The sequence below is a fragment of the Ursus americanus genome, chromosome 17 (genome assembly GCF_024610735.1).
Source record: "Ursus americanus isolate L20-20 chromosome 17, mUrsAme1.1.p, whole genome shotgun sequence".
In the NCBI taxonomy this organism is placed as follows: domain Eukaryota; kingdom Metazoa; phylum Chordata; class Mammalia; order Carnivora; family Ursidae; genus Ursus; species Ursus americanus.
In genome coordinates, this window is record NC_142143.1 from 18,965,600 (window position 1) to 18,978,415 (window position 12,816).

General features: G+C 33.7%; 2 protein-coding genes across 2 annotated transcripts in view; one reads left to right on the forward strand and one right to left on the reverse strand.

Annotated features, from left to right (window-relative positions):
• Positions 1–10,154: 10,154 nt before the first annotated feature.
• PARPBP (PARP1 binding protein) overlaps positions 10,155–12,816 on the reverse strand; it is a 74,341-nt gene continuing 71,679 nt past the window's right edge. Inside the window, exon 11 of the mRNA XM_045780028.2 lies at positions 10,155–12,702. Within this exon, the coding sequence (XP_045635984.2) occupies positions 12,365–12,702 (338 nt within the window). The 3' untranslated portion in view covers positions 10,155–12,364. The remainder of the gene's footprint in view (positions 12,703–12,816) is intronic.
• On the forward strand, positions 10,812–11,671 carry PMCH (pro-melanin concentrating hormone). The gene is made up of 2 exons (XM_045779568.2): positions 10,812–11,123; positions 11,465–11,671. Exons 1-2 carry the CDS (start codon positions 10,875–10,877, stop codon positions 11,669–11,671), a joined length of 456 nt encoding a protein of 151 aa, XP_045635524.2. The 5' UTR covers positions 10,812–10,874.

Here is a 12,816-nt window from a genome sequence, read left to right on the forward strand (position 1 = left end):
GGGAAGGAAAGATGGACGTAAAGTAGGGAAGAACAGGATAAGCTGGAACTCAAAAGCAGGAGCTGAAACAGGTGAAAACAGACGGAAATTCATATCTGATATTGCTGCATTTGACATGTCCTACAGGAGGGCTAGTGCCCTTTATCACAGAACTACACACACACACACACACACACACACACACACGTCCCAGGAGTCAGAAAAACTGAAAGTGGATCCAGGGAAGGTAGAGCAGTTGCAGGCCTGACTGTTACCCAAGCCAACCAGATGAGCCAGCAGGTAAGGAACATCACGTGTAAGCTACAAAATGAATGCTGACACTTCTGTCCTCTAAGTCTCATACAAAAATATCTCTTGTGGCTGACTCCAGTTAGAAACATACAGATAAAGGGAAGGAAATTTTGGAAAATGTAATTCAGCCTAGGCAAGGTGATACATTACAAAGCTACCACAGAAACTGTTTTCTCTTTTTCTTCTTTCTGATAGAGTTTTTGTAAGATTGGTATTATTGTTTGGAAGAATACTCCAGCGAGGCCATTTGGGCCTGGAGTTTTCTTTGCAATAAAGGGTTTTAATTTATGGATTCAGTTTATTTAATATATAAATGTTTAGATTTCTTATTTCTTGGGGCGCCTGGGTGGTGCAGTTGTTAAGCGTCTGCCTTCGGTTCAGGGTGTGATCCCAGCATTCTGGGATCAAGCCCCACATCAGGTTTCTCTGATGGGAGCCTGCTTCTTCCTCTCCCACTCTCCCTGCTTGTGTTCCCTCTCTTGCTGGCTGTCTGTCTCTGTCAAATAAATAAATAAAATCTTTAAAAAAAAAAAAGATTTCTTATTTCTTGTGCCAGTCTTATGTCTTTTTTTCCTCCTACATTTGTCTATCTCAGGAGTCAGCAAACTATGTCCCTCAGGCTGTCTGTATTTGTAAAGTTTTATTGGGACACAGCCATGCCCAGTTATTAAATATTATGTACAGCTGCTTTCATGCTGCAATGGTAGAGATGAATAGATGTGACTGTACAGTCCACAAAGCCTAAACTATTTACAATCTGGCCCTTTACAGAAGAAGTTTGCCAATCCCTGATCCGTCTCATCTAAATTTATTGGCAAAAAGTTGTTCATAATATTCACCTATAATCTTTGTTAATGTCTATAAGATCTGTAGCAATGTTCTCTTTTTATGTTCCTGGTATTAGTAACTTGTGTTTTTTGGCTTTCTTAACCAGTCTTGCTGCAAGTCACTAAGTTATTACTCTTTTAACGTATAATTTTTCTATTCTATGATTATGTTCTATTTTATTGATTCCTGCTCTTATATTTAGTAACCTCTCCCTTCTATTTTCTTTGAGTTTACTTCACTGTGTTTTTTTTACTAGCTCCTTAAGATATAAGCTTAGATCATTAATTTTTTTAAAAGATTTTATTTATTTATTTGACGCTTGACTTTGTGCTCTTAACTTTGAGTACTGTGTACTTGAAATGCTGTTAATTCTCCATGTAGTTAAAAATGGATGAACTCTCTTCTACCCTTTCTTTACATCTTTTTGGAGTGGAATTCCCACGCAAACAACCTGTTAGCCATCTTTCTTAGATTTCTTTTAGTTGTGTATATTTTGGGGGCACTTGTAGTGGGGGGGAAGGGACACTTTAATGGAAAAACATAAGTTAGGATTCCCCATTTTCTTTCTTTCATTTTTTTCTTTAAAGATTTTATTTATTTATTTGACAGAGAGAGACAGCCAGCGAGAGAGGGAACACAAGCAGGCGGAGTGGGAGAGGAAGAAGCAGGCTCCCAGCGGAGGAGCCTGATGTGGGGCTTGATCCCAGAACGCTGGGATCACGCCCTGAGCCGAAGGCAGACGCTTAACTACTGCACCACCCAGGCACCCCTAGATCATTAATTTTTCAATCTTTTTTAATTTTCTAAAATATGTATTTTAGAGCTATATATTTTCCCATAAGCACTGCATAACTAAACCCCACATTATACCATATTTTCATTATCTTCAGTTCTAAGTATCCCCAAATTTGTTGTGATTGCTTTCTTCAACCATACATTACTCAAGAGTGTTGTTTAATATCTAAACATGTAGATAGTCTTAGCTATTTTTTTTATTAATGATTTCTGTTTTAATTCTAGAATGATAAAGGAATATATACTATGATTTCAAACATGAAATCTGTTGAGACACAGAATATCCAAAGCAGTTTTGAAAATGAACCAAGTTGAGCCAATTATAGTCTTGATTTCAATATTACTATAAAACTACAATAATCGAGATAAGATGGTACTGCAATAAGAATCAACAATTAGATCAAGGAAAAATTAGAGGGTTCCAAAATAGGTCTGTACTTTTGGTCACTTAGTTTTTGAAAAAGGCACCAAAGCACCACAATGAGAGAAGGAAAATCTTTTCAACAAATGGTACCTAAACAGTTGTATACCCATATAAAAAAAAGGAACTTATTAAACTCTACCTCATACTCACACCATACACAAAAACTAATTTGAGACAGATCATAATACACCTAAATGTAAAAACTAAAACCATAAAGCTTTTAGAGGAAGGATAGAGGAATATCTTTGAGTCTTGAAGGTAAGCAAAATTTCTTAGGATACAGAAAGTAATAATGATAAAAGGAAGAATTGATAAATTAGGCTTTACCAAAATTAAAAATTACTGTTCATCTAAACACCCAAGTAAGAAAATGAATAGTCAGGCCTTATGCACCCCAATGTTCATAGCAGCATTGTCCACAATAGCTAAATCGTGGAAGGAGCCAAGATGCCCTTCAACAGATGACTGGATTAAGAAGATGTGGTCCATATATACAATGGAATATTACTCAGCCATCAAAAAGAAACGATTTCTCAACATTTGCTGCAACATGGACAGGACTGGAGGAGATAATGCTAAGAGAAATAAGTCAAGCAGAGAAAGACAATTATCATATGGTTTCACTCATTTATGGAACATAAGAAGTAGGAAGATCGGTAGAAGAAAAGGAAGAAGAAAGGGGAGGTAAACAGAAGGGGGAATAAACCACATGAGACTATGGACTCTGGGAAACAAATTGAGAGCTTGCATATATATACATTTTGTGCTAACAGATTTCCTTGCAGAGAGAATTTTACATTGAAATATGAATTGATACATCCAATTCCAGCAATATGGCAGACTACTTGTGTAGAGACCACCTCTCATAAAAAATATCTTAAAATGCTTGACAAAAACATCTTTTATAAAGTATGGCTGCAGTGGTGGTAAAATAAGGGACACCATAGGAAGCTGGAAAAGAAAAAAATGCAATATTCCACAGGAGTTAAAAAGGGTTAGAGACAGTATTTACTCTGAGAGATTCTGTGAATTCCTGGTGGCCTAGCACCTGGTTTTAATGACCCACATATGCTGGGACAGAAGACAAACCTTAGGACCCAAGTAAAATGAGAGCTCAGATCAGAAAATCCCACATAAGGCTGGGAACCTCCATTAGGAAGTGAACTACAAAAAAATCCAGCTAGTAGAAGGAAACAAGCCTATGTTAGCAAAGGCTCTAAGAAGAAGCAGGAGAGGGGAGGTGGGAAGAAAAAATATATACTGTCCGAAGAATTCCTAATGACAAAGGCATACTTAGTTTGGTATTTGGCCTGACTCCGTGGCCTGAAAAACCTCAAGCAGAAATTTTAAAGTGGCCCTGGATTTCTATGCTCCAGGGGCATGCAAAAGCAAACACAGGACTTTCAAGAACTCTTCTGGACACAGTTCAGTGAATATATGCAAAAAAATGAAAATTCACTAAACACACAAAGAAGACACCATGAGCTAGGAATCAGCAGAAATAAGAAACTACAGAATCAAACAGGGAAAGACAGCCAATACTAAAATAATTAGATACAAATATAAATGTTTAAAAATAAATATTTAATATATTTAAAACAATAAGAGACTTTTTTTTACCCCATAACAATTCCTGGGAGAAAAACTATACTAATCTACCTATATAAGATATACAGGGTTTTTCTGAAAATATGGGCCTTTTAAAGAATTTCATTATATTGCTACTAACTTATGTGTCCCTTCTACTCCAGAGATTTTTAAGTTTCTTACTGATCTCCTTAGGCATGGTTCCTCAGAGAAATTTTTAATTTAATTATTTCTCTAGCCACTGTGAAATAATTAATGATATTTAAACAAACTCTTAATTAAGAACTAGAATTTATAACTTAAAGAATTTAAGATGTGTGCTTTTGTAACTAGAATAATTACTTTCTTATTAATGTCTTGTAAACTTTAATGTGCAGGTAGGGCTTTTATTCCCTCTCAAAATAAATGGAACAAAACTGAAAAATAAATAAATAAATAAATATGCTGAAAAAAATAAAACCACAACTGACCAGGGAGATCTGAAAAGGAACCAATAGAATTTTTAAAAATAAAAAATATAAGAAATTAAATTAAAAGCTCAATACATGGGGCGCCTGGGTGAGCGTCTGCCTTCAGCTCAGGTCATGATCCCAGGGACCTGGGATGGAGCCCTGCATCAGGCTCCTGACTCAGTAAGGAGCCTGCTTCTCTCTCTGCTCCTCCCCCCTGCTCAAGATCTCTCCCTCTCTCTTTCTCTCTCTCTCTCTCTTTCAAAAAAATAAAATAAAAATCTTAAAAAAAAATCAATACACAGGTTCTACAACAGATTAGATACAAGTGAAAGTGTATTGGTAAGCTGGAATATAACTCTGAATAATTATTTAAAATGCACAGAGACTAAGTGAAATAAGTCAAGCAGAGAAAGACAACTATCATATGATTTCTCTCATCTATGGAACATAAGAACTAGGATGATCGGTAGGGGAAGAAAGGGATAAAGAAAGGGGGGGTAATCAGAAGGGGGAATGAAACATGAGAGACTATGGACTATGAGAAATAAACTGAGGTCCTCGAGGGGGGGGAGGAATGAGATAGGCTGGTGATGGGTAGTAAGGAGGGCACATATTGCATGGTGCACTGGGTGTTATACACAACTAATGAATCATCGAGCCTTACATCGGAAACCGGGGATGTACTGTATGGTGACTAACATAATATAATAAAAAATCATTAAAATAAATAAATAAATAAATAAAATGCACAGAGAGAGAAAGAAAAAGTAGGAAAGAGAGGTTATAAGATTGGAGGACAGAGTAAGCAGGCAGGCCCAATGTATATCTACTGGGAATTCCAGAAGAACAAATAGAACAGGGGGAGGCAAAATTCAAAAGAATAATGACTAATAATTTTAAAGAATTTATAAGAAACACTCAACCCTCAGATTCAAGAATGTAAGCCAGGATAAATTAAAAGAAATCCAAACCCAGACACATCATGTGAAACTGCAGAACATCAAAGCCAAAGAGAAGATTTTAAAAGCAGCCAGATAGAATACAGATACTACTTATAAAGACATCATGACTAAAACCAACAACTAATATCTCACCAGTAACAATGAAAACCAGAAGAAACTGAAATAGTAATGTACTAAGGGAAAATAACTGTCAACTATAAAACTATATAGTCATTGACACTACTTTTCAAGAAAAATAGCAAAATACATTTAATTAAAACAAAACAAAACTTAGTTCATAACTAACAGACCCTGAATAACTTAGCATCTAACTTGGTATATTTCAGAAACTTGTATTTCAGAAAGAAGATAATTGTCAAAGGAAAATCTCAGATGTGAAAAGTAATGGTGAGAAAAAATAGTAAACTTTTAGGTAAATCTAAACAAATTGTTAAATGCGTAAAACCGCATAATAGTCTCTAATTTATTTCATTAAAAAATCAAGATAGAACTTAAATCTTAGAAAATAATAGCACTTAAATTAGGAATAATGGTAACTGGAGTTAAAGATTCTAAGGTGTTTACATTATTTGGGAGGAGGGCAAAAATACTGATTAACTCAAACATAAAAAACTGAAGTTGATATTAAAATGTCTGGCGTGGGGCGCCTGGGTGGCTCAGTCGTTAAGCTTCTGCCTTGGGCTCAGGGCGTGATCCCAGGGTCCTGAGATCGAGCCCCTTGTCAGGCTCCCTGGTCCCCTGGGAGCCTGATTCTTCCTCTCCCACTCCCCCTGCATGTGTTCCCTCTCTCGCTGGCTGTCTCTCTCTCTCTCTCTGTCAAATGAATAAATAAAATCTAAAAAAAAAAAAAAAAAAAAATGTCCAGGGTGGGGTGCCTGGGTGGCTCAGACGGTTAAGCATCTGACTTCAGCTCAGGTCATGATCTCAGGGTCCTGGGATCAAGCCCCATGTTGGGCTCTGTGCTCAGCAGGGAGTCTGCTTCTCCCTCTCCCCTGCCCCTTCCCTCACTTGTGCTCTCTTTCTCTCTCAAATAAATAAAATCTTTAAAAAAAAACAAAAACAAATAAATAAAAATAAATAAAATGTCTAGCATACTCTCTGAAAGAACAAAAAATAGATTAAACTTAGTCAGAAGGCAAGAAAGGGAGGGTGGGGTGGGGAGAACATATTAGAATAAATAAAAATCACAAAATAAGATAGCAGTACTGAATCTCAGTAATTCAGTAAACAGAATAAGTGTAAATGGACTAAAGACTCCAAGAAAAGGCAAAGACTGTCAGACTAAAAATTTGAAATTCAGCTACATGATTTTACAATAGACACAACTAAAACAAAGATACAGGAAAAATAATGGTAATAGACACATTATTAAAGCTGGAGAGGGTCATGATACATGATTTGGTTTATGAGGAAGATGAAACAATTTCTAACTTGAGTGTCCTAGTAACATCAGCTCAAAATAAGGCAAAAATTCCAAACTACACAAAGAATTAGGTAAGTTCATTGTAGTGAAAGATTTGTGAATATCTCTTTCAATAATTGATAGTCCATGTGGACAAAAAAATAAATGAAGCATACAAGATTTAAACAACATATTATCATGTTTCATCTTATGGACACATATAGAACCCTGCTCTCACAGTAATGTACACATATTCTTTTCAAGAATAAACAGAACTTTAATGTAAAGTGAAGATACTATAGGCTATAAGGCAAGTTTTCTATATGTTGAACTACATGAAATTGGCATTTCTATGTCAAAAACAGCTGAAAATCATAATTACATGTTGTTCAATCTAAGATTTTAAATACTCTACCATTTATAGACCAAAACTTCTGACAACAACTTTGTTGGAACTTGGTACTCCCCAAAATTCAATTCCCATATATTTGGAATGTTAATAAAAACAATAAAAACTTAGAATTAAACACTGAATATTCTATTTGTCAAAATTGTGGGAATTAGCAAAAATGATACATAAAGGGAAACATATAGCCTTAAGTGCTTATTTTTAAGTATAAATAATAATGATTTATTCTTCTAATTTAAGAAGTTATAGCAATTTAAAAATAAACCCTCTCAAAATAATAAAAAGCAGAAATTAATGAAATAGAAAAATAGAGAAGAGCAACAAAACCAAAAGTTTGTTTTTGAAAAGGCTAGCCAAATTAATAAACCTTTAACAAGCCGATCAAAAAAGAGGGGGAAAGAGAGACAGGCAGAGACCACAAGACTACAAATAAACATAATTAAAATGAAATACAACTACAGATGGAGCAAGGTTTAAAAAAATTTAGAAGAAAACATTATTAATAACTTTATACTAGCAAACTTGAAAGCTTAAGTGAAATGGATAAATTCTATAATAATTTAAATTCCTGAAACTAAAAAAGAGAGAGAGAAAGAGAGAGAGAGAGAGAAAAGCTGAATGTTTCTACGGTTACTGAAGAAAGTGAACTAATCATTAAAAAAAATCCCACCAAGAAAACACCACACTCAAATAGTTTTACAAGAGGGAAAAGAAAAGGAATCAACTTACCCCCTAGTTCATTTTATGAAGCTAGTATAACCTTAATGCCAAACCAGACAAAGGCAATATAAGGAAGGGAAAGTACATATCAATCTCAGTCATGATAATAAATACGAAATGTACTAAATCAAATATTACCACAATGAACCCAATTATATTGTTAAAAGGTTTGTTTCATGAACACATGGTTGATTTAACATGAGAAAAATCTGTTCATTTCATTTACTAAAGACTGAAGGAGAAAAATGATATGATCATCTCAATAGATACAGAAAAAGTATTCAGTAACATTCAATAACAATTGATAAAAACTATTCATAAGTCAGAAATAGAACATCCTGCAAGTTATAAAGAATATCTATAAAAAACCAAGAGCAAATATGCTCAATGGCAAAACATTAAAAGCACTCTATAAAATCAGTAATACTGCAAAAATGTCTGTTACCTCCATTTCCAACATTTACTAGAGGTTTGGTCAATATCAGTGTTCATGCTCACATAGACACATACACACAGACACATATGAATATAGAAGGACTTGGAAGGAGGAAATAAAATGCCATTATTTTATTATTTATATCAATTATCTTTATGGAAAACCCCAAAGAATTAATACCCTTATACCCTATTTGGAATTAAAAAGAATTTAGAAAGTATTTTGTATATAAGAGCACTACACGAAAGCCAATTGCACATGTACAGCCAGGAATAACGTTAGAAAAAGTAATTTTTTAAAGATATCATTTACAATAACTAAAATGGTTTAATTATAATTATAAGGAATTATAATTCTTTCAACAAAAACATGTAAGAACTTTATGAAGAAAATAGTGAATGTTATTAAAAGATTTTAAAAATCTAAATAAATATGGAAAAGTACCATATTCACAGGTAAGAAAATGAATTATCTTGAAAGTGTCAATTGCAAAAAAAGAAAAAAAAAGTGTCAACTGACCTCCAGAATTAATCTATAGAATTAATACTATTCCCTTCAAAATCCCACCAAAGTTTCTACTTGAAAAGCTGATGTTAAGATTTATATGAAAAAAAAAAATGGTCAAGGATAGTCAAGAAACTGCTATGGAAGAAAAACTGGTGGGTGAACAGGGAGCTGGAAAACTTGACCTACCGGATATCGAAAATTATTTTAAAATTATATCAATTAAGACTGAAGATTTGGCAGTGAAATAAGAGTTCAAAAAGAGACCCACATGTACACAGAAAGTTGATACACTGCAGAGAAGTCAGTGCAGATTAGCGGAGACAGGATGAATTATTCAAGAAATGTGTGAGGACATTTGGAAAAAGTAAAATTGTATCTCTATTCTACATCATACACAAAATTTCAGATGAATTAAGAATTTAAATGTAAACATCAAAACATTTAAAATTTAGGATGTATAGATGTATGTTAACAATCTCATGGTTGGGAAAAATTTCTAAATGATAACATGTTGAAAGTACTAATCATGGGGCGCCTGGGTGGCACAGCGGTTAAGCGTTTGCCTTCGGCTCAGGGCGTGATCCCCGCGTTATGGGATCAAGCCCCACATCAGGCTCCTCCGCTATGAGCCTGCTTCTTCCTCTCCTACTCCCCCTGCTTGTGTTCCCTCTCTCGCTGGCTGTCTCTATCTCTGTCAAATAAATAAATAAAATCTTTAAAAAAAAAAAAAAAGAAAGTACTAATCATAAGGCGAAAGAAAAGAAATTTAAACAATAAAATTTAGCAGTTCGGTTCACCAAAAGACACCATAAAGGGGTTGAGAAGACAAGTCACAAAGTGAGAAAAAATATTTAAAACACATATAACTAACAAAGAATAATATCCAAGATATATAAAGAACTCCCATAAATCAATATGAAAAAGGCAAACAATCCGAAAGAAAAATGGACAAAGATATTTTTTAAAGGGAGTTTTATATAAGAGGAATGATAAATGGCTCATAAACACATTAAAAGACACCCAACTTCTTTGAGAATCAGAGAAATACAAATTAAAAGGACAATAAGAGATCCAAGTATTGGTTAGGACGTGGAGCAATGGGAACTGTCATACCTTGCTGGTGAGAGCGTAAATTAGCTACTACTATTCTGTAAAATTTTTAACATCAGTAAAGCTGAACATGTATATTCCATGACTCAGAAATTCCATACCTAGGAATATACTCTAGAAAAATTTTTGCACATATGTACCAGAAGACAAACACAAGAATGTATTCTCTTATTTGGTGGGGTCAAAATGAGAAATTATTGTGAAATATTTGATTAAGAATCATACAACATATTCATCCAAAATTTATATTTATGGAACACATAAATATTCTCTTCATGGACTTCTTATTCATTATCTTTAAATTCATTAATAAATGTTGATAATATCCTTTTGTAAATGCAGAGATAAAACACCCCCGACAGGTCAATTTTTGATATATCATGAAAGACTTTTTGTTCACACCGACAGGCTTATATACTGTAATCACCAAAGACTAAACTGAGCATTTATGAAAGAAAATCCTTTTGAAGATTATTTCGATTTAATCAGGATTAAAAGTAAATAACACTTTTATCCTTATCAACTTTAAATAAAATACCTTTAGTTTAAATATCATACTTAATCAGAAAATACACAAAAGAAAACAAGAAGAATGTGGAGAGCCTGGTGTCCTATGGTCTTCCTTAATAACAATCCATTTTCAAGAGACTGTAATCTACTCAACAGAAAGCATTCTAACAAGGATCTTAATCAGATTCTGAGAAAATTCACACTCAAAATAAACAATATGCCACTAAAACCAAAACAATGTAGGTATTAGCAGCTATACAAGAGGTTAGCCTCTGTCGGATGAGTCATTTCTAACATGATGAAAGTCTACGTCTTTGAAGTGCTTTCTATTCAAGCTGGAAAATATATAAAGGTAGGAATCACCTACAAAGTAGGTTGACTGAGAAATTTTTCTTCATTTTACATATCCTTACTTGACTCTATGCAAACATCAAACTAAGAATGGCAAAAATGAGTCTCTCTTCCTACCTGTTAATACTAACTTTTTCTCTGTTTTCTCAAGGCATTTTACTTTCAGCATCCAAGTCCATAAGAAATTTAGAAGATGACATGGTATTTAATACATTCAGGCTGGGGAAAGCCTTTCAGAAGGAAGATACTCCACAAAAATCAGTTGTCGCTCCTTCTCTGGAACAATATAAAAATGATGAGAGCAGTTTCATGAACGATGAGGAAAACAAAAATTCAAAGGTGAGTGGCAATGTGACTTATCCTTTCTTCAATGGAAATTTGAGTGATTTTTATGATATCTTTGAACGTAAAATTGATACTTTCATAAACAGAAGTATATACAGTCACACTATGCTTTAGGACAACTGATGAAATTTCATACATACCAGGTTGTTCTTCCACTCTGGACAACACCTCATATCTGAAAGTTTTTTTCCCCAAAAACTTGTATCTTATGTATGTTTAAAGAGTCAAAACAGTGCAGAGGATCTTTGAGTTGATCAATGAGAATATTATACAAATATATTATAGTTCTATTACCAGTAAGACAGCTAAAACACAAATCAACCTTTTCTTCACAGAACACAGGCTCCAAACATAATTTCTTAAATCATGGTCTGCCACTGAATCTGGCTATAAAACCTTATCTTGCACTAAAAGGATCTGTAGCTTTTCCAGCTGAGAATGGAGTTCAGAATACTGAATCAACACAAGAAAAGACAGAAATTGGGGATGAAGAAAACTCAGCTAAATTTCCTATAGGAAGGAGAGATTTTGACAGTGAGTAGTCTTTTTAAAATTCAATTCTTATATCTTAATACCATAAAAATAGAGCTCTGAGTTTAACTGGATTTGGATCCAATCTTAACAAAATCAAATAAGACCATGGCTCAATTACACTTAACATTAAGTGACCCTTGCCAAAGATGTGGGATTAAAGGGCATTTAAGAGTTATTGTAATTTTGATTTATTCAGAATTAGCTGTATTAGATCCATTCTCTTATTTCTAATAAATTATGTGTGATAATAATAGTGCTTTAAACAATTTAAACTTTTTTTTCCTCCAGTGCTCAGGTGCATGCTGGGAAGAGTCTATCGACCTTGTTGGCAAGTCTGAAACCTGTTGGACCACATCATCTTTTCTGAAGAAAACAAAATCATTTAATTGTCTGTCGGGGAAAAAGCCCTTAACATTACTATGACTTGTATTATTTCAAATGTTTGATTTAAAAGAAAGCAGCTGTTAACATATACCTGTAGCCTAAATGATATGCTTTATCTGTGCATTAAACTTTGTGAATATTCTGCATAATAACGACTTACTAGTATTTTTTAAATGCTTAACATACTAACCTTATATACACTTCAGACCAATATGAAAAAGAATCATAACTTGCGCCTTGATCTCTTAAAAATTAAGTAGATGCCTTTGGTGAATAGTTTGATATATACGGAAATCTAAAGCACATAAAAAACAAATTCATAGTCGAAAAAATTGAGTTAACTTTGTCTGGCCAGTAATCAATTTGTCCTTGGCTGTACACTTGTTTTTTGCTACTCTGGCTACTTTGCCGCATAATTTATTCTGGAAATTGTTTGATGTCTCAGGTATCTTAACATTATTATGTTGAGGTAGTTCATTTCCATTATCACAGAGATTATTTTTATCACCTAAATCCACCCGTTTCCTTTTTGAGCTTTTATTTCCTGTCTGACTACTTGATTTTCTTGCTACTTTTTCACTTTTACTTCTGTCCAGATGAACATTTCCAGAACTTGTTCCAATTGTTGGCCTTCCAACAGATGCATTTACACCTTCTGTTATGCAAGATGAAAAGAGGAAAGAAATTATATAATATTTAGTATTACATGTGAAAATTTTACAATAAACTTTAAAAATCATTTAAGAATATTCAAAAATTTGATTTTCAA